We start from the raw sequence: 22,582 nt of genomic DNA, 5'->3' as shown, positions 1-22,582 counted from the left end.
TCAGCTGCAATCAAATCCATCAAATTTAATCTGAGGAACATAGCCAGAATCAAACACTTAGGTGCGTATTCAATCCCCACCGCTATTTCCGAAGGCGGAAATAGCGGCGGACGCTTATTCAATGCTGTCTTGCCCAAAACATTGAAGAGGCAGATAGATAGAACGTGCTGGACTTTAAAAGCTGTTGGGCATGTTTTGCCGACAAAGGCCGTGAATTGTTGTGATCACGGCCGAATCTCTACAATACGCGTCCGTTTATGCGGACACACCCCCTTTTCACCGATCGGCAGGCGGGACATTGAATCCCGCCTGGTGATATGCAGTCGAGCAAAACGTAAACAGGGCAGGGTCACGGCTGTTGGGGCGGACTGACAGTCGTGACCCAGGATTGCCTCTGAAGATCTGCCAAAAGTCATGCATGTATTTGTATCATTAACCAACCGGACCCATTCTAGCCACATAACTCACATTTTGACCCTTTCAACCTATTTTATGCCAACCTTTTTGGGTAGACCTATTGGCTGTCTATCTAGACACAGTCTATCTAATAATCAACACCAATTAGGGAGTGCCAGTCCTTAATTTCCTTCTGTGAATTGGGTCAGTGTTTCTAGATTATTTGTGTGGAGAATGCTACCACACTAACACCCACAGGACAGGCTGAATTGATGGATTCAGGAAGCTTACGGAAACAATCCTTAGAGACTCTTATTAGTAACATTAAAGTATTTTGTAGTTGATGTAGATTTGTCCGCTGCAATTTCATACTCCATATTTCTCATTTCACCTCATCCCCAAACTGTTATATTGACATCTAGTGACTGTGGAGGCCATTGGAGTACACTGAAATCATGTTGTCATGTTCTGTTACTTTGTTTTCTCTGCGAGGGTAACATAAGCATAATAGCAATGACTAGAGCAGTGATGGCTAACCTTGACACTCCAGCTGTTGTTGAACTACACATCCCAGCATGCCCTGCATCAGTTTTAGCGTGGCAAAATAGTAAAACAGTACCAGGGCATGCTGGGATGTGTAGTTCAACAACAGCTGGGGTGTCAAGGTTAGCCATCACTGGACTAGAGCATAGTAAACTGTGTGGGGTCCTGAGGACCGAGTTTGAGAACCACTGTCTTAAGCAGCCCATACACGCTGCTATGAGGGCGTGCTGTACTAGCAGGGATCACATTGCATTGCATTGCTGTGCATGCGTTGTACATGCAATGCGATGCAATGTGATGAAACCTAAGTACAAAAAGTATGTGCAAGCACATACTTTTTGTACTGTGCGATGAGGTGCCGTGGGAGCGCGCACCTCAAAGCACACATCGGGACAGCACGCATAGCAGCGTGTATGGGCAGCATTAGACCTTACCCTCTGTGCCTTCTGTCTTGCCTATAAGTAGTCGTACTTGACCCTCTCCATGAGGGAGAAAAGGTTCTATTCCTGGACTTACCTGGTAATGTATGATTGCCATCACCTGTGTGGATCTAGATAATTGATAAGAAAGGCGTTTCACCACAGGTGCTGCTATCACACATTACCAGGGAAGTCCAGGAACAGAGCATTTTCTCCCTCATGGAGAGGGCCAGGTAGGCAAGTATGGTCTCAGTCAATGGTTCCCAATCTTTTTGAATCATCCTATCAATATTTTTTAATGGCACCCCTAGGCCAATTTTTTTTTATTAGATTGGGTTTATATGCGATTCCTAGGGTCAGTTATGTGGTAAAGGGCAGGATTTGCTTCTGATTGTACACATTTTATTATTGTCAGCACTGGTTTTGCCCATAAATAATTAACCATAAATAATTTTAATTGGTCCTGGACCACCAAACTGGGGCACCCCTACAAGTGTCCCGAGGCACCCCAGGGAGCCACGGCACACAGTTTGGGAACCACTGGTCTAAGTGTTTGTGTACGCACCTTTGCTTATGTACTGTAATGCATTTTTCCCTATTTTTATTCCAGAAACTCAATTTAGTTGTCTCTACCTTTTATCTTGGAATCATTAATAAAAGTTAATGATGAGAAAAACATCCTGGTGAACATTTGCTTTCTAATATTGTACTGTTTTCTATCTGCAGGTAAACTTATCATTGCCAAAGTATATCTGGGCCATAATGTGCAGGCACATAAAGATCTTCCACTTACTCCTGCTAATTATCCTAATACTACTTCAGTTTTCAGACCGCTGAAATTAAAGGACCATGATCTATCTTCTTCAGATGATGGTAGGTTGATGTACATTAACCCATTATATAAAAAATTACACATAAACTGCACATTGTTGAACATGGTTTAATACCCATGCATGGCTGTATGAGAACTGTGCTGTCGGCCTGATTAATTTTTGTAAGTATAGCACACAAAAAAAGCATCTTTGCGTCTGTAACAAACCATGATGCTATTTATTTAGATATTTTCTGTGCAGGGTAAATACTGGCTGCTTTTGCATGTAGTCCACAAATATGACAGTTTCTTTTTACATTGCAGTTTAGGTCCCCCCCCCCCCCCCCCCCCAAAAAAAAAAAAACTACTACACATCCCAGCATGCCCTGCAGCAGTTTTAGCTTGGGCAAATAGTAAAACTGTTCCAGGGCATGCTGGGATGTGTAGCTCAACAACAGCTGGGGTGTCAAGGTTAGTCATCACTGGACTAGAGCATAAATGGTCTACCGGGGGTGCATAAAAATACCTGTAAGTACAGAATTTTTGTCATTTTAAAGAACTTAAAAAAACACAAAACCCCACATTTTTACCTTAAAATAGGGATTATCCCCAACTTTTCACTTGATCTTGAGGTAATGAAAAAACATTTGTGTGAAATCCTATGGAGAATTATCCCATGTAAACTTCCCCTTCAATTAACAGTCCGATTCAGGCTGGATCAGACGGAGGCAAATTTGGTGGTGGTGGTGGTGGGTGGGTGTGTGTGTGTGTGTGTGTGTGGTGGGGGTATGCGTATGCACAGACCCCTGTGCGAACTATCGCACCCACAGAAGCATTCACATGGGCAGGAGAGGAGGCAGACAGGGGGCGGCATCAGGGGAATGCCCAGTGTTTTATGGGAGTCCCCATGAAAACGTTTGGCATTCCCCTTGGAACGTAGGCGTGGCATTGCCTGCTCAGGTCAAATGAGGTCAGCCCTGCCCCCAATTCGGCGATCAATGGGCAAGATAAATGTCATTTCAGACTGACATTTATCCGCGAACGACAGAAAAATCATTCGATGGTGAGCAACCATCAAATGATTTTTCTCCCGGGCGGCCATATGTTAGGGGATGTGTTAGCGAACACATCCTCTCACATGTTGGAGAGGGGATTGGGGCAGCGGCGGCGGGGGGGGGGGGGGGTGTGTTCGTCAGGTTGGTTGACATTTCTTAGTTAATTTTAATAGATTTTAATCAATGTCAAATTGGTCTTAAGCGATGTTGGTCTTGTGAGGCTACAACACATATTTACATTCATTTTTAAATATCAGTATGTGTTTATGACCTGGAACAACATCGATTAAGAACGATTTTCACCATCCTGGCATCGATCATAATGGACCTTTAATAATTATATCCCTTGCAGTCTGTAATGGTTGCATTTCATTTTGATGTGTTGTATTTGTTTGCATTCTTTCAGAAGCATGTATTTCCAATGAATATGGGAACTGTGACTGCAGCCTACGTCGGTGCGAATGGTTTGTGTTTGACCCTGAACTGGTCCTGCCAGAGTACGTCGTTGACTTTGAATACATTACATCGGTACAACATTAAACTTTGCATAAAGAAACATTTTTTTTTTTTGTGGCTGGAAAATAGAAAGTAAAATTTTCCTCTAGTGGAGGGTATGCAATCCCGGATCATGGCTGTCTATCCCTCCCGACAGCCATGCTCCTGGCCAGTTTGCGGTTGCCCGATAGTAAATCGGCATGCGGGATTCAATGTCCCCTCTGCTGATTGGCTAATGGGGGCGTGTCCATGTAAACGGCCGTGAATCGTGACATACATGGCCATTATCGGCAGAATGGGCCCGACCGCTTCTAAACTCGGGCTCGTTCTGCCGTGATCCCTCTACAATTATGTAGGTAAAGACAGCAATGAATAGGGCCCCCCTGCTATTTTCCCCGTCGGAAATAGCGGCGGAGGATTGCATACCCCCAGTATGTAAAGAATTTTACTTGATGTTACAGACAGATTAATGATGTGATGTCCTTGTTAATCAGCAATATAATATTCAAATATTTATGAAACCAGATAAGAAAGTTTATTGGTAGATAAAAATGCTTCTATTTCTTATGAACATTTTCCATACATTTTTTGTTGTCTCAGGAAAAGTCCAATAAGTATTCCATTATAACAGATGACGACCTCTCTAAAGAACTGAAATTAGATGAAGAGATCATTTCCATGGAACCAATATTCAAACCCAGACCTAAAATAATTAGTCTTGATGAAAGGACAATTCTCTCTGTAGCAAAAGCCACTATGTACAATCAAATAACAGTAAGTATAACCAGACTGCCAGACCTTATCCAATGGTATTAGAAATCACTTAATACAGTGGCGTTTTAAAGTTTGTGAGCACTTTAGGATTTTCCACGTTTCTGCTGGAATTTGCCCTAAAACGAGAAAAAAAAGGAGAAAAAAGTAATCAATTTGTACAGTGACCCCCCCCTCCCCAAAGGGCCTTATTCTGATCGGTGCGGATATTCCCGCATGCGGACGGACCGCCGATGTTGATCGTCTGCGCATGTGCAGAGGTCACTCTGCGCATGTGCAGGCGATTTCGCCGCACGGATTCTTTATACGCCGCACAGGGGGCGTAGAGGGGCGTGAGGGGCTACTTAGCCTCATTACCCTATGCATACGCCCCGCGTTTCATGGGCGTTCCCATGCAAACGCGGGGCGTATGCATGGTAATGAGGCCGTGACGCGTGGGTACGGGGCGGGCATCTGACATCGCCGGATGTCAGCTGCCCGCCCCCATACATGATTTCACACGGACAAGTGTCCGTGTGGTCTTGTGTTGCGGGACCTGGTGGAGCGTGCGGCCCTGCATTCGATGTTCGGCGACCATCGAATGCAGGGGCTGCTCCCAAGACGGAGGAGGCGTATCCCCGTCCAATTTCATGCGGATCGCCACATAACCGCGTACGGACGGCAGGTGGCGATCCGTATGGAAGGCGGGGATTCGCCTGCACGGTTGCGGCCGCATAATCTGATCGGGCCGCACCGATCAGAATAAGGCCCTAAGTTCCCCCTGCAGTTTACCAGCAGTGATGGGTCTCTTCAGATACAGTGCTCCCATTCTCAGACTGAGTTCTCTCACTGACCAGTGCCAGCAGCAATGGAAGCTTCAGTTGTGCTGATATCCCGCATCAGGCCCCCTGTTTGCCTGGCCATCTAGATGGTGCACAGGTGTAGTCATTACTTATTATCACATTTTCAAACATGTGGGTTATTCATTCCTAACTGACACATTCTACAGATCCATAGATGGCCTGGAAACCATGAACTGTTGGTAGATATTGAGCACCGGTTTGGCCACCCCTGCTTTAGAGAATAACTGAGAGGGGCCGTATTTGTAGCCTTAAACTTTTATATTGTAGCCCTGGATGTCATGTTCTCTTTGTATGATGTTATGTAATATGATAAGGTACAATAATACTGTAACAACTTCATTTTAAACAGATGCTGAACTTACATGGTAACAGTTTAAGTAAACTGAAAGACATTTCAAAGTTGCGTTGTCTTCGAAAGCTTATAATAAGTTTCAACGAGTTTTCCAGCCTGGAAGATGTCTCATGCCTGGTGAGAAATATATTTATTATTATCATTGTGTTAACAGAAGGGATATGTAGACATGTGTTTGGATACCAATTGCCTTCCTCACTACACCTGGAACTCACCATCTACCTATCTGATTGTTTACAGTAAGCAATTAGCTGTCCATGACATTTGGTATTTATGCATTGAGGAAACTGGGGGGAGTAAGCAGTACACCAATTTTTGGGGCCTAATTCAGATCCTGTTCCCTAGGCTTTGTATGTTCCCAGCTTAGTGAACGGTTAGCTAAACGGTGCCCAATTTCATGGGTGCCCCTGCCCCTAGGGGACACCTATAAAAAGCTGGGCGTTCCCCTGCTGCCGCCCCCATTCCGCCCCTCCTTGAGCCAACGGCTTGGCGAGTGTGAATATTGTGTGTGTGTGTATATATATATATATACACACACACACACAATATTAGTACCAATGCACTCGCGGTTAGTAATTCTCTTCATGCGGTGCTCCCATCAGGCATCAGAATATTGAATCAGGGCACTGACCAAACTGCAGTTTACTTTTTATTTCTATTTCTTCATGTCAAAAAAGACAGGAAGCCGACGTTTCGGACCCAGCATGGTCCTTAATCATGGCGTTCTGAATCCCACACCAAAGTGCAACTGATCTCATGTCACCAGCCACAGACTTATATAGGGCCATCAGATACCATCTAACAGATAGAAAGTCCATCAAAGAGATTTTTTGGAATCACAAAAAACATCTGAGCGAGTTATACTCATTTAAGCCCCTGGTGTATATATAGTGTGTTAATGTATGTATTTGTTTATATGTTGTATGTTATTCAATTGTGCTAACTGATCTCATGACACTTGATCACTTAATACTAGTGTCCACCTATATATACATTAGATTTAATGGATGTGACAACCTCTCTGCTATTGAATATATGCATATGTAGGAATAAGAAGGGGGAGTGTCTGTGACACATGCCCTGATTACACAGGTGCAGTTAGTTAGTGCCCTATATAAGTCGGTGGCTTGTGACATGAGACCAGTTGCACTTTGGTTAAGGACCATGCTGTGTCCGAAACGTCGGCATACTGTCTTTTTTGACATGAAGAAATAGAAAGAAAAAAGTAAACTGCTGTTTGGTGAGTGCCCTGATTCGATATTCTGTGTATGTGTGTGTGTGTGTGTGTGTGTATATAATAAAATGATTATTATTAATGTAAATTTGCTTCATCGTGTATCTCTTATGTTTCTGAAACCAAAGGCAATTCTCTCTGTTAACTAATTGCAGCCTAATTTGGAATATCTGGATGCCAGCCATAACCACGTGACTACTCTGGAAGGAGTTAAATCATTGGGAAAGATGAAGCACTTAGATTTGAGCTGGAATCACTTAACAAAAACTAGAACGGAAATAAACATCTTGCACAAACAAGCAGCACGTCTTTTGTCACTGAATATAGCTCACAACCCCTTGCTGAAGGTCAGTCTGATTAGCAAATACTTCCTGGGGAAGTTTGATTGGTTCTATTATTGTCCACTACTTTTCCTTTATCCTCGTCTATGGCCATTATAGGGCTGATTCTGTATTGGGAGCAAAGCAAAAAAAAAAAAACCAAGACCCAGTTACTTTCTATCTGGAAGGAACCATGTTGCAATTTAAGGGGTAAAAATATATTTATTATTCAGTCACCCAGCCGCCGACTGACTGGGACACACGTGCATGACGCTCGCACGTCCCAGTCAAAAGGAGTACCTCTCCGCCAGCGGGGATGATCTGGCGAGCCCTTGCAATAAAAGAGAGGGGCTCCATCTGTAATATGTATGGAGCACTAAAACAATGGTCCTAAATTGTAAGGAGCATTAACACTTACACAGTGGCCATAAAATGCAAGGGGCAAAAAATAATGGGCATAATGTTTTTGGGGCACTACAAAATTGGGCATAATATGTAAGGGGCACTACAACCTTGAGAATAATGTGTATGGGGTACTACAGCAGTGGGCATAATGTGTATGGGTTACTAGAGCATTGGGCATAATGTGTGAGAGACACTACAACTTGGCTTTCCCATGAGACCACACCGCCTAACTTGTTTTCTTTCTTTTCAAAGTACTACAGTATATTTGTAGTAATGCAAATATGATGAGCATGTATAAGTGTGGATTAGACCACAGACAATGGTCGACAGGCAATAGATCAACATTGACAAAAGTTAAACAAAAGCAAAAGGTTGACATGGAAAAAAATGGAATTCTTTTTTTGTGTCAATGCCAACACCTGAGCACGTGGATCCCCATTTAATGTAGTGAATACCCTCATTTCGCTCGCCATGCTTCGGCCCAGCTGCACTGCTGCATTCAACACACTTTATCATTCTCAATCGCAGTCCACGTAAATAGTAAACCATGAAAAAGTCCAAACATTTTTTTTTAAATCATGAAAAACTCATGCTTACCTTTTCTTGAGTCAACCATTGCCGTATCAACCTTTTTGCTGGCATCAACCTATTTACGCTCTACCTAGACATTGCCCATGAGCCATATGGATACCGAACAAATGTTTTTAGTAACCTCTACAGTATAACAATATTTGATGTACAACAAAAATAACTCTTAAGGACCCCATACACAATGCAACTTCTCCCCTCGGAGAAGTTGCATCAAATCCCCCATGAGCCTGCCAGGGACATTCCTCAGACCACAGTATGGCAGGCGGTACTTCTGCATGTGATGTATCTCCCATTCCCTGCCGCCGGGAGGGGGTCCGACCCAGAGATCTTACTTATAATCTCTGGCTCCGATGCACACGGGACTGCGAATTGGATGTCACACACATGCTATATGTGCCAATTTCACCCGATTTCTCAGCCCTATCCACCGGTATTGGGTAAAATCAGGCCCAAATCGCATACTGAATCTTTTAATGTTGTTACCAAAGCGACTGTTGAGTCCGCATTGGTTGTTTGTAGAACCATTGTTCAAATGAGTTTGGCAAGGTAAAATAGGCAGTTGCAATGTATAGTATGTTTCATTTTAGTTATTACTCAAGCACTACTCTAGTGTAGTTTATGTCAATGTTTTTACATTTTACAAAAATAAATCACCCCAATTGGTTGTATTTATGTGTCTGCTGTCATTAGATGCTCATCAATGTTTATTAACCCGGCCATTTTTATTTTGCTTTGTTACACCTATGATATATAGGAATACATTATCTGACATTGAATAAAAACTCAATTTCTCAGTTTCCTCTTCACTAAGGTTGTCTCACACATTTAGCATATTGTCATGTCTGATGCACTGAGAGCCACTAGGTTTGCTGTCTTTTCACTGTCTTCATAATGAATTCTTCTCCCATCCTTATTGTCCAAAGTCCAAGATTAAATGTCAGAAAGGAAAATCTGCCTTTTTACTGACTGTAATAAGAAGGTCATCATTTAGCCGAGACTGGCAATTGCAACAACGCTTTTCATGAGTTTTCAATGAAACATCTTGAATACATGACCTAGTTTTTTTTTAAAGCTCCTTAGAGGCAACACAATGTGATGCTGCTCCTGTGCTTATGTGTAATACACATTGTCATTATTTTCATTTAACTGCAAAAGCAGGACAATAAAAAGTTACATATGCTAGAACCCATTAGCTGACATTGCTGTTCTTTCCAAGCCAGCTCAAGTGCGTATGGAGGTGATTGGAAGGCTGAAGTCACTGACTCATCTGGATGGGGTCCTGATCACTGAAGATGAAGCTTTTGAATCCTCAAAGTTTGTTTCTGGAGCCCGAATTACACAGGTTTCTTTTTATTCTTTTTATGGTATAGATTTATATTTTACTATGAGAAATATTTAGAAAACCAGGCCTGGGTGTTCTGAAAGGGAAAACGGCAACCTTCACAAAACTCTCTCTGTGTGTCTGTGTCTCTTTCTATCTTTATATATACTGTGTGTGTGTGTGTGTGTGTGTGTGTGTGTGTAGGCTTGTGTATATATATATATATATATATATAGTCCATAGAGCAAACGCACACGCTGACTGCTGATAGGGACCGTGCCAGGTCAAGAGGGATATAGATAACGTCCTGTATGTGATCCACAACGGGTAACAGAACTGACAGCACCAGTCATAGAAAGATCCAAATCAAATAAATGAATGCAGGTTTTAATAGATCCAGCTCACAATAATCCGGAGCATAAATGGACCATCCTATATATATCCTATATATCAATCATCCTATATATATATAACTAGTGTTGATTGTGTGTCCCTGAAACACTGCTATCTGTTGGCAGCGGGTGAAACTACATCTCTTTCTCACACATGCACAAACACAGAGGCAATCACATGTAGCAGATTAGCTTTCGAAGCATTTGCTTCGAGCGGGCTTACTAGTGTGTATATATACTGAGCGGGCAAATTATTATGACCACTTGGCACTTATACGCAGATCGGCCATAACTTCAAGTTGTTGCTGCTAGAGGGCGAGATAGCTATAAAAAGGGAGTGCAGGACAAGTGAAACATCAATTGCACTGTGTTGCTTGTGAAGAAATGGGCAAAAAACATGATTTAACTGAGTTTGAAAGTGGGATGATTGTAGGCGCTCGAACCGTCGGAACCAGTATCACCAAAACGGCTGCACTTGTGAAGTGTTCGAGAGCAGCAGTTATTAATGTTTACAGAGAGTGGACTTGCCAAGCAGAAAACTGGGTCTCTCGACTTCAGGCTTGTGGTTGTCACAGGCTACTGAATGCTCAATCTGAAAGGAGACTTGCAAGAATTGTCCAGTCCAACAGAAGAGTAACAGTATGTCAAATTGCAGGGAATCTTAATCAAGGAGCAACGGCAAAGGTCTCTGAACGAACTATTCGCCGCACATTACACCGTATAGGCTATGGAAGCCAACGACCTGTTCGAAAGCCTCTACTGTCTGCCTTGAACAAGAGCAGACGTCTCCAGTTCGCAAAGGAGCATAAGGATTGGACAATAGATGACTGGAAAAGGGTCACGTGGTCCGATGAATTGCGTTTTCAATTACACAGATGGCAGGGTGCGAATAAGGAGAAAACAGCACAAAACCATGGACCCCAACTGCATTGCCACAGCACTTCAAGCTGGTGGAGGCAATTTTATGGTTTGGGCAATGTTTTCTTGGCAGTGTGTGGGTCCTTTGATTCCATTGGAACAACGTCTGAATGGCCAAGGGTATTTGAGTGTTATCGCAGATCAAGTACATCCTGTTATGTTAATGGTGTACCCTGCCGCGGTTGGAAACTTCCAGCAGGACAATGCTCCCTGTCATAAAGCTGGCATTGTCTGCAGATGGTTCAAAGCGCATGATAGAGACTTTACCTAGCTTAGTTGGCCTGCACAATCACCAGATCTCAATCCCATTGAGAATGTGTGGATGAGATTGAACGGCAGCGGGATCGAGTACCATCAAATCTTAAGGGAAAGTACAGTTCATTGGAAATGGTCTCAAATTCCTTATACCATCTACCAACATCTCATAGAGTCCATGCCAATAAGAATCCATGCAGTATTAAGGGCAGGAGGTGGTCCAACATTGTATTGAGGGGTTGTTCATAATAATTTGGCCACTCAGAGAGTGTGTGTGTGTGTGTGTGTGTGTGTGTATATATATATATATATATATATATTTATACATATATATATATAACTCCAAGAAGCGCCCTCAAGAAGTAATGTCCTTCAAATCATAAAATAAGTTAGAATAAATACACTTTTAGTTTTTCTTTTTGAAAGAAGTTTTTCATTTTCTTTTCAAGAAACGTGACCAGTACCCAATGCGTTTCGTCTCTTAGAGACTTCATCAGGGGTTCATGATCTAGAAGAATCTCATATATATATTTGGTAAAGAACCAACATTTAGGACATTACATATTTACATAAAAATTACATAAAATACAATACAAGACATAGATGGAGGGAAAAATGAGAATCTGAATTTTTTATAGGGACCAGTGTTACTAAATGTTCTTTAAACTGGTTCAAAGGCACATACCTTATATAACATATTGAAACCTTTTTGGGCCCAGGGATAAAGAGCCACAATTCAATAAAAGGGTAATTCAATGTCTAGAATCCAAATGAGACACTTCTGGTGGATGGTTGAATTCATAAATGAGAAACCTAATGGATTTGTCCAATGGGATTTAATTTATAAACCACATGATTTCTATAATTTAATTCATTTAGATTAATGACATACCTTCTTTAAATCTTTATTTTATATCACTTTAAATACCCTGAGAAGGGAGTGTATTAGTTAATGTCTTGGTTAGAAACCTAGTGAAGGAAAATGTATCATTATATTCCACCATAATGGAGGGTTAAATATATAAGAAAAGGCTCAAATGGAGATCATGGCCTCAAATAGCAATACTTTTTCAGGGGAAAAAACATAACACCATACCTAATGAGGTAGAGTTTGGTGAAATTTCTGTACACAGATTCTGTGATAATATAATCCCCGTATGTTGGAATTATTCCTAATGGAACAATGACATTTTACAGAGTTCAGTATTAATTATAACCGAAGCCATCTTTTACAAATTCTGAAAAAATAATAAAAAATAATTAAATACCTAACAAAGAGTTAAATATCTTACCCTGTGAGTGAGAGATGTGTGTACACCTAGAGATCCAACCTTCAAGTGAATGAGTGCTGGGGTTGGCTGGGACCTGCCTGTGATGTCACTTCCTTAGTTAGTTAATTTAATTTATTTTATTTAAATAAAATTATTTTTTATTACTATTAATATTAATTGGGTACTTGTTTCCTAGAACGGCCACAATCGGGGGTAATCGTGTACCTTAACTTAAGGTACACGATTACCCCCCGATGGACCCGATTTCCTTTGAAATCAGGTCCATTTTGCCGGCAAAGGCAAAATCGGGTCCATCGCGTCGGTCGGGTGCATTAACATGGCACGCGACGCGACCGACGCGATGGACCCGATTTTGCCATAGGGTTCAGTGTTAAAATATTTTTAACATTGTAATCCGGGAAAAAATGGGAAATGGGCCAATATGGGCCATTTCTCATTGTATATGGCCCCCCCCCATTGTGAACGTCACCCCACGATTGACGCCAACCCGAAGCGTGGCGAGCGTAGCGAGCCCGTGAGGGGTGGCGGTACGCGGCCTCCGACCTTTTCATACCTCTACTATCCACGTTGGCGTGGAGTTGAGAATATAAAGTGTGGCGAGCGCAGCGAGCCACCGAACCCGAAGCGTGGCGAGCGGCCGCGTATACCTGTGAAGTTATACGCATCCCCTCGCGGGACTCGCTACGCTCGCCACGCTTCGGGCTCGGTGGCTCGCTGCGCTCGCCACACTTTATATTCTCAACTCCACGCCGACGTGGATAGTAGGGGTATGAAAAGGTCAGAGGACGCGTACCGCCTACGCTCTCCACGCTTCGGGTTGCCGTCAATCGTGGGGTGCCGTTGAGGGGGTTAAAACTTGGGGCCGGAGAAGAATTTTACATTGAATCCAATGTAAAATAGGGTCCCAGGGACCCTATTCACATTTCAATCAATGTAAAAAATCGGGGCCATCGCGTCGGTCGCATCGCATGCGATTTGGTCGCATGCGATGCGATCGACGCGATGCGACCGACCCGATCAAAATCGGTGTGGCCCTTCTCGGAAACAAGTATCATTAATTGTGACTATAAAAAGTGTCTAAATGAAAATCCCTATTTAATTAAGGGAAAAGGTTAAAAAACAAAATAGTTATGGTGTAGAACTATATGGAGTGACAAAAAACGCCCCATAATGCAATGTGTTTGTTGAAATTAACTGAGAATAAGTGCCTATATACTGTAGACCTTTTTAAAAATAATTTTTAGTGGCTTCCAAGTGGGGATTGGGTACTATGTAAATCCTGAGTCCACATAGATAAAACTTTTTAAACCACCTTTGTTTTATATAATAAGGTGGTTTGCATTCCACCTAGGACGAGGTGGAATGCACAACCATATTGTCAATATGTGGGGAAGGGGGCAGGCCTTACCTGCTTTACACTTGTACACTTGAAGAGCTTTCTGCATTATAATATCACAGTTCCCTCTTACCCAACATGCTGAATTCTTCTGTCATATCACTAGTTAGAAGGCACTTAGCATGCCAAGAAAGGTAAAAACACTCAAAGGTTTATTTTACTTTTATTTCCCATTTCTAGCTGTAATATCTCTTTAAGTTATTCAATGTGTGGTGTGATGAAGAGCAGTAATCAATGCTGTATTTTCAGGCATCTCTGCGAATCAATGCAAGAACAGATGATGTTAGACCGCGATGTCTTAGTCTTCTACCTACTGCTCAAATCTTCTCTAAAATTAGCAAGAACTGTCTTGATCCATGTGCTGAATTTAATGACAGCTGGTATCATATGGTAAGTAGAACATTAACACACATACATGATACTGTATTTTCGCTAACTTTTAAAAAATAAAGGAAATATTGAAGGAAAATGTTAATACAGATTGAGTATCCCTTATCCAAATATCCATTATCCAAATTATTCCGAAAACCATACATTCCAGAAAGTGAAAAAAATATTTATATTTAAAAAAGCACTACTGGGGACATGATATGTAACTGCCACTACTGAGGACATGATATGTAACTGCCACTACTGAGGACATTATATGTAACTGGTAATAATTATGTGCAATAAAATGATTGCTTGGCATTTAAATTCAGTGCCTGAGATAGCACACAAACTTTGTTTCATGTTTTGAAACCTTGTTCTATGCACAAATAAAATATATGGTACTTGTGTATTTGCAGGGCACCCAATTTACATATGTACGGCACCTTAGGAAAATTGCATCGCATCGCATGCAATTTTGCTATGCGATGCGATTTTCCTTAGTTCATTTTTAGTGCACCCCTGCCCAAGGATCGCATCACATGCCATTTGCAGTGCGATGTGATGCAATGCAATTTTTCATTGTATTTGCACCCATGCGATGAGATGTGACGGTACTTCATTTTAAAAGCACCCATGCACACCCCCACTATCCACGTCACCCCGAAGCGTGGTTCCGCGTCCTCCCGACCTTTTCATACCCCCACTATCCACGTCGGTGTGGAGTTGATTATATAAAGTGTGGCGAGCGCAGCGAGCCACCAAGCCTTAAGCGTGGCGAGTCCTCCCAACATTTTCACGCATTATCCACGTTGGCGTGGAGTTGATTTTATAAAGTGTGGCGAGCGCAGCGAACCACCGAGCCCGAAGCGTGGTGAGCAGACGCGGAATACATGTAAAGTTATCCGCGTTCGCTCGCCACGCATCGTGCTCGGTGGCCCGCTACGCTTGCCACCCCTTATAATATCAACTCCACGCCGATGTGGATAATGGGTATAAAGGTCGGGAGGACGCGTAACCGCGTCCCCTCGCCACACTTCAGGGTGACGTGGATAGTGGGGGTGTGCTAAATCCCATTGCATCACAGAGACATGTACACTGTTAAATCGCATCGCACGCAAAATCACATGCGATTGCATGCGATTTTGCATGTGATGCGATTGGCGGTCAGAGTGCAGTGAATAAATTAACTAGTGAGATCGCATCGCACGGCACGAAAATGTGCCATGCGATGCGATTTCACTACGCAAAATGGCCCACTAAGCAAATAGCTTAGTGGGCGTCCTGCAAATACACAAGTACTAAATATATTTGTGTGTATTTCATGTGTTTGGTGTGTTTGTACAACCTACAGATGGAGCCGGCCTTAACTTTGCAGGGGCTGGCAGTTCTATCGCCAACCCCGCCACCGGCTGCCTCCCGCCAGGGGCGCGCACGCACAAGATGCTTGCATGCCCCGTGGCAATGGACCTTGTCCCGGGTCCCCGCCGCCTCCCCTGCCGCCTCCCCTGGTGCCCCTTGCCTCCCAGCCATCTCCCCTAACCCTGCTTGTCTCGATGAAGTGGAGACAGGCAGGGACCCGCATCGCCACCGCCGAGAGACTGGGGCATGTGTCCCATTCTCTATTGCCGGCGCTCGGCAGATGAGGGGATCTGGCGGGCGCCGAGCAAAGAAGAAGGGTGCTCTATCTGTAAATGCAAAATACCTCAAGATACATAATTTAAATATAAAAATATTCTGAAATACAGAATAATCTGTTATCCAAAATTCTTTTTGATAAGGGATACTCAACCTGTATATGTCAATAAAAGACTATATATATTAAACTATTTATATAAAAGACTATATATATATATATATATATATATATATATATATATATATATATATATATATATATATATATATATATATATATATATATATATATATCCATGCAGGTAGGACAGCACACTCCTTACATATAGCCAGCTGCCAGGGTGCCACAAAACCAGAAAGTCCCAAATTATTCAGGCACTTCCACAGAATATCCACAAAGAAAAAATGGGTGCACTCACCGGTCTTTATCCAAATGCAGGTGTTTATTTACATACCACAGCCGATAATTTAGGTGACAGTGGGCATGGTCAACGTTTCGGTCTAAGCACTGGTGGAGGCAGAAGTAAGGGGGTCTTGACAAAGGTCTATGCTTAGACCGAAACGTTGACCATGCCCACTGTCACCTAAATTATCGGCTGTGGTATGTAAATAAACACCTGCATTTGGATAAAGACAGGTGAGTGCACCCATTTTTTCTTTGTGGGGAGATATATATATATATATATATATATATATATATATATATATATATATATATATATATATATATAGTAATTATACTAAATATTCAAACATCTGTAAAATACCCTGACTCTTAATGTAGATAAATATTCATTGAATAATGTAGTTTTTGAAGCATTTTAGAATCTGTCCGGAAAGGAGTTTTAGCATTTTGTGCACTATCCTGAGTCTGGATACATGTCAAGATACATCTCTGAATGCCTGTGCACGGTCTCTCTAATGCGTCCACTAGTGGCACCAGGTTTATTCCAGAGGAAAAGTTTGTGCCAGATTTATGCTAAAAGTTGAGGCTTAACATTGTGCACAATTGTAACACTTCGAAACAAGTCTGGGAAAATTATGCAATGGCGATCATATGCCACAAACAAAATCACTACTTTTAGGGGTCAAGTAATTTTGGAGTGATGTCCACAATTTGCCATTGCAGACACCAGCAATGACACAATGGGCAGTATTCATTGCTCCCATTTCACTTTTTTTTCTGGCGAGGTTCGCTTTTTTGGCAAGAAGGCAAGTCCTCTCTCCAAAAATGTTCCTTGCCCTATTCAATGCTCCCGGCTCCCCCCCTCGCCGCTTGGTCATCATCATTGCTTTCTTATGGGAACTTTGTGTACCTCGCCGTTTGTGTATTCAATGCAAAATGGAGCACACTTTTTTTTGGGGTATGACTCTCCGTTTTGCTCTCTGCATTATTTTTTAGGTGAACTGAACTTATGTACTTAAAAAAATATATATATATTTATTTTTGGTGTCTGCAAGTGTGTTTTTTTATTATTTGAAGGATCTATATTATTTTTTTTTTTACTTTAGAAGTGCCACATTAATATATTAATATATTTTTATTGTTTTGTGTTAATCCTCCTCCCCCCGCCCCCACCCCCCGATGCATTTTTTTTTTTACTGCATATTCTACCCATGATTCACCTTAGCTAGTACCCATAATTCACCTCTCTTTCCTCACTCACTCGTTTGGAGATACAGTTTTCACACACATTTGGCTGCTTTTGAATCGTTTTTGAAAGCTAATTTGCATTTTTCTGCATATCTCTGCAATTTTTGAACACTGCATACAAAAGGAGCTATTAACTCCTCGTACACGGGATTGTTTAATACTCGCCATCAGGGGCGGAGTGCAACTGACACATTGAATAGGGTGAACAGGAGGCATGGCGAGGGGGAGAAAAAATGGAGAATGCACAGCTAATGAAAAATGGAGAATGCTGTGCCCCGCTCGCCGGAGCATTGAATACTGCTCAATATTTGAAGGCAAAGCCTGCCTGCTTTCTCATAGTGGGGCAGATGTATTAAGCTTTAACAAGAGATAAATGCAAAGGTCATAAAGAGAGATAAACGTCCAGCCAATCAGCTCCTTACTACCATGTTACAGGCTGTGTTTGAAAAGTCAGTAAGGAGCTTGGATTGGCTGGATGTTTATCTCTTTTATCACCCTTGCATTTATCTCTTGTTAAGGGTTAATACTGTACATATGCGGCAGTGTCAGGTATAAGGTTTCCTTCGCTGGACAGGATTCCAGATGTCAGAGTACTGATGCCGGCATCCTGAAGGAGGAAACCAGATGTGTTAGGGGGGTATACTTACCCTCCCTTGCAGCAGTCTAACCCTAAACTGTCCCCCCTCCCTGCAACTTGTTCCTAACCCTAGGTTAGGCTAGTGTCTATACCTAATCCCTGCCACCTAAACCCAACTCCCCTGCCCCACAGCCTTTATTTATAAATTATAAAAAGCAACAGAAATGGCAGCAGCACCAATAAAAGCTATCACCCATAATTTCTGAAATATGTATTTATGATAACCGGTGTATATACATTTGTAGCTGTTGCCAAAGCAAGCATAATTGTTGTTTTTTGCTTTATTTAATGAATAACCATTGCGGTAGATATGCTTTGTTGGCATAAAATTGATTTAAAATATTTTTTTGCTCAAAGCATTAACTTGCACATTTTTTTCTAGATTACATCGGTAAATTTTGATGGACAGAACCTCTCCAAAATTACACATATAGAGAAACTTAAAAACCTGCGCTGGGCATCATTCAGGAACAATAATCTGACAAGAATCGAAGGCCTAGAAAATTGTGCGTTGATTGAAGAACTTTGTTTGGATGAAAACCACATCACAGAACTTGAAGGTAATCTGCTTTGTCACACTCCATGCAGCACAAAGGCCGTTTTGTCACTGCCTGATACAGGAGATCGAATATACTCAGTCTCAAAAAATGCTCACCATACAAATAATCCTACTGTTTCTCATAATGGGCCTGGTTATTATTCGGTCACCAAGCCAATGTTCACACAAAGTGTGAAATTTAATCAGATGAGAGTTTCAAGAAGTGAGAGATTTGGTAAGAAATCTCGGTACTTATGTAATATCTGGGCTCCCGTTTTTCTTATGAGACCGCGTCCCCTCGCGGGGCTTGCTGCGCTCGCCATGCTTCGGGCACAGTGGCTCGCTGCGCTCGCCACACTATATAAAATCAACTCCATGCGTAGTTCGATAGTAGGGGTATGAAAAAATGGGGTGCATTTAACATGGGAGCCCAGATAATACATAAGAACCGAAATCTCCAGTTTTTTAAAGCAGCAATCATTTACACTGCATAACTAGTTTGACTTTACAGTATAAATGATTGCCGCTTTAAAAAAACTGGAGATTTCTTACCAAATCTCTCACTTTCTGAATCTCTTATCCTATTAAATTTCACCCAATGGGTTGATGTTTTAGAAATGTGCATGTGCTAAGGACATGGACCACTAATTCAGGATGGACCACCAATCAGAGAATTCTCAGTAGACTGTGAGGAAAATACTGCCACCCTGACATGATACAGATAGTGGAAGATGCGCAAATTAGTTCAGTAATACTTTTCAGGTGCATGCAAGGGAGGGGTTAATACTTAGTAAGTAACAAGACATTGGTTCCCCCGGCACACTGAATAGTTTTAGCAACCAATCTTGAACACTACATGATAATAGAATTCAGAGATATTGGTTACATATACCTGCGCAGGTGTATGACATGCCCCCAAGCCGCGTCAAGGCTTCTCTGTATATTGGGGGTCCCTAGCGCTATATCTAGGTGCAGGGTGCGGCACCCCAAAAACTATCATAAGAGATACTAAGTGTTAATAATTAGTGATAGGAAGCCGAAGCTATACATAAAGAGAGAGATAAATGAAATGTAATTAAAATAAGAGAGAGATAGTGTTAGCGAGGGAAAAGTGTTAATAGAATGTAAGGGCATGCTGCACTAAAGCCACCCAGCCCAACCAGTCCAGGGGCACCACACCCCACACCACCGTTACCCTAAATTGGGTCTACAATTAGTCAGCAAGGAGCCACATGATAATGGCTCCTTACTTGGTATATCTGAACTAAGAGCTACCTACCTTGGAGCAACCCCAGACTACTCCATGTGGCATATCAGGACCTGTATCTCCGCCTAATACAAGCTCCTCTCTGCCTCTCACAACATACATACAGATAGTGGTAGATGCTCAAATTAGTTCAGTAAAACTTTTCAGGTGCATGCAAGGGAGGGGTTAATACTTAGTCAGTAACAAGACATTGGTTCCCCCGGCACACTGAATAGTTTTAGTAACCAATCTTGAACACTATATGATAATAGAATTCAGAGATATTGGTTACATATACCTGCGCAGGTGTATGACATGTGTATGACATGCCCCCAAGCCGCGTCAAGGCTTCTTTGACATGATGAAAGAAGGGAACATGGTCAGGAAGCTTGGCATCCAGCACATCGTAAAACATGCTGGATGGCTCTCCATGCTGCAGGTTGCCATTTCAGGCACTCTGCAAGCCAAAAATGTGTGCCATCAGGGTGACTACCAGGATGGACTTTTTGGAGGGTATGGCATATTACAATGGCTAGGAGGTCAATTAATTAATGCTGTTAAAATGCTATACTAGAAATGGTGTAAATATGGGATCCCCCCTCGGCTAATACTCGAGTGAGGATCACATTGTTGGGATACGGGGAGAAGGGAGGACGGAGCTGCCACTGCCGGAAGTGTGGGGCAAGGGTGAGGGACAGGGACGCGTAACACAGCACGCCCACTGTGGAGAACAGGCTGCACACAGACCAGACCAGCAGCGACCATGGGAGCCCACCTCTCGCTGCATGCTGGTCAGGGTGACAAAGATGTCTGAGCACCCTCTCACTGGCCTCCTCTTCCTGGAGCCCCGACTGCCTGCACTTCACACCGTCCTGACATGGCACCAGTGGGTGTCTCCTGTGCCTGGTGGGTGCCAACGGATTCTGTTCCTCTAGTGCTGCTGATCTCTATATCAGGGAGATGGAGGGGACCCACCTACTGTCCCCAGCCGGGCTCTGCTCCCTGCTCTGTGCCCAGGGGTCTACCGTGGTGCTGCTCCCTCACTGTGTACCTCCCCCCCCCTCCTCTACTTCTAGGTGCTGATTATCTGCCTCTAGTTCCTCCAGGCTTATACTTGAGTCAATGATTTTTCCCAAGTTTTTTGGGCAAATTAGGTGCCACAGCTTATATCCGGGTCGATTTATACTCGGGTCATACGGTATTACTTAATAATTATATTTACACCCATAGTTCCTCTAAGCATCAAACACATATTTCCCAATATTGTGCAGTGACGGATCTTACCTATGGGCCCCCCACAACAATTCAGAAAATCTGAACCTATCAGTGAGCTACTTGAAGTCTGCACTGGCTTCACTGTGACTTCTCATTGGATGTGCTACCCGACAATCACACACTGGACAGGTGAATGGGGCTATATTCTCTCCTCCTCTTTGGACCAGGCATCAGAGGCAGACAGGTGGTGTTTTTTTCCGGCCTATTGTATTGTTTGAGCGGCAGCCTGGAGCTACAGGTGCTTTCTGTACAATCTGTATATTGTAATAGATTTCACTTGTAAAATTATATTCCAGGGCTTTCAAATCTTGTGAGGCTCCGGCATCTCAGCATTAACAACAATCACCTCAGCAGCTTTAACAGGGAGGTTATTGATAATCTGTCTCATTTTCATTACCTCTCTGCTGAGGACAATAACATCATCTCAGTGGCAGGGTTGCAGAAAGCCCACACGATTATAGAACTGTATTTGGGCAATAACCACATTACTAACAACCAAGAAATCTACCACCTTAAGGTAAGGTAAACATTATATGCATTTCTTTTATGCAGTTATAACTGTTGATATTTAATGCAGGAGGGAAGATTCTAGTTTTATTGGTTTCCATTGGTTGTCAGACTCTGCTTAAATGTAGTAGGTACAACTGTGAGATTTGGTACATGGGAAGAAAAACTGACACACTATGGGGGATATTCAATCTCCCGCCGCCATTCCCGAGGGGGGAAATGGCAGAGGGGTCCTATTCAATGCAGTCTTCCCCGACAGCATTGAACAGGGATCTGGGCAGAACGTGCCCAACTTCACAAGCGGCTGCGCAAAACCCCAAAACATTGGACTGGGTAGCGAATTATGTCCGCACTGAGCGTGTCGACACACCATGTCAGTGCCTATTGCGCTAAAAGCCCAAAACATTGGATGGGGTAGCGAATTCGGCCCGGACTGAGTGTGTCTGAATTCCCTCCCAAGCCATGGATTGAACTAAAGATGACAGAGATAAAGTGCCAGCCAATCGGCTCCTAGCTACCTTGTTATAGGTTATTTTGAAAAATGACAATTAGGACCGGTTGGTTGATAGTGCTTTAAAGTCAGATAGATTTTTGGGTACTTATGTATTATCTGGGCTGCCGATTTTTTGATTGTAAGCCTTAACTTAAGGCATAAAATCAGATGCGATGCGATATCGCATCGCATACGACCATATCGCATGCGATGCGATGACCCGATTTTTCCATAGGATTCAATGTTAAAATGGACTGAGTCCATTTTAACATGGAATTCAATGGGAAAAAGGGGTCCTTTTCATACCCCTACTATCCAAGTGGGCATGGAGTTGGATATAAACCTGTGGCGAGCGTAGCGAGGCGAGCGAACGGTATTCTGTGTCCCCTCGCGGGGCTCGCCACGCTTCGGGCTCGG

The 22,582-nt window shown here is 42.7% G+C and overlaps 1 protein-coding gene across 3 annotated transcripts in view; it reads left to right on the top strand.

Annotated features, from left to right (window-relative positions):
* The window catches only part of LRRC9 (leucine rich repeat containing 9), an 80,105-nt gene that overhangs the window by 32,133 nt on the left and 25,390 nt on the right, over nucleotides 1–22,582 (top strand). For all 3 annotated transcript variants that reach the window (XM_083167270.1, XM_083167272.1, XM_083167271.1), the window contains exons 15-23: nucleotides 2,085–2,231; nucleotides 3,631–3,752; nucleotides 4,320–4,493; nucleotides 5,682–5,801; nucleotides 7,074–7,265; nucleotides 9,451–9,576; nucleotides 14,058–14,198; nucleotides 18,489–18,666; nucleotides 21,462–21,682. In XM_083167270.1, coding sequence (XP_083023396.1) covers nucleotides 2,085–2,231; nucleotides 3,631–3,752; nucleotides 4,320–4,493; nucleotides 5,682–5,801; nucleotides 7,074–7,265; nucleotides 9,451–9,576; nucleotides 14,058–14,198; nucleotides 18,489–18,666; nucleotides 21,462–21,682 — 1,421 coding nt within the window. The remainder of the gene's footprint in view (nucleotides 1–2,084; nucleotides 2,232–3,630; nucleotides 3,753–4,319; nucleotides 4,494–5,681; nucleotides 5,802–7,073; nucleotides 7,266–9,450; nucleotides 9,577–14,057; nucleotides 14,199–18,488; nucleotides 18,667–21,461; nucleotides 21,683–22,582) is intronic.

The sequence above is a fragment of the Crinia signifera genome, chromosome 12 (genome assembly GCF_055691185.1).
Source record: "Crinia signifera chromosome 12, ASM5569118v1, whole genome shotgun sequence".
Taxonomy (NCBI): Eukaryota; Metazoa; Chordata; class Amphibia; order Anura; family Myobatrachidae; genus Crinia; species Crinia signifera.
Note: the sequence above shows the minus strand (reverse complement) of the source record. Positions and strands in the feature narration are given on the sequence as shown.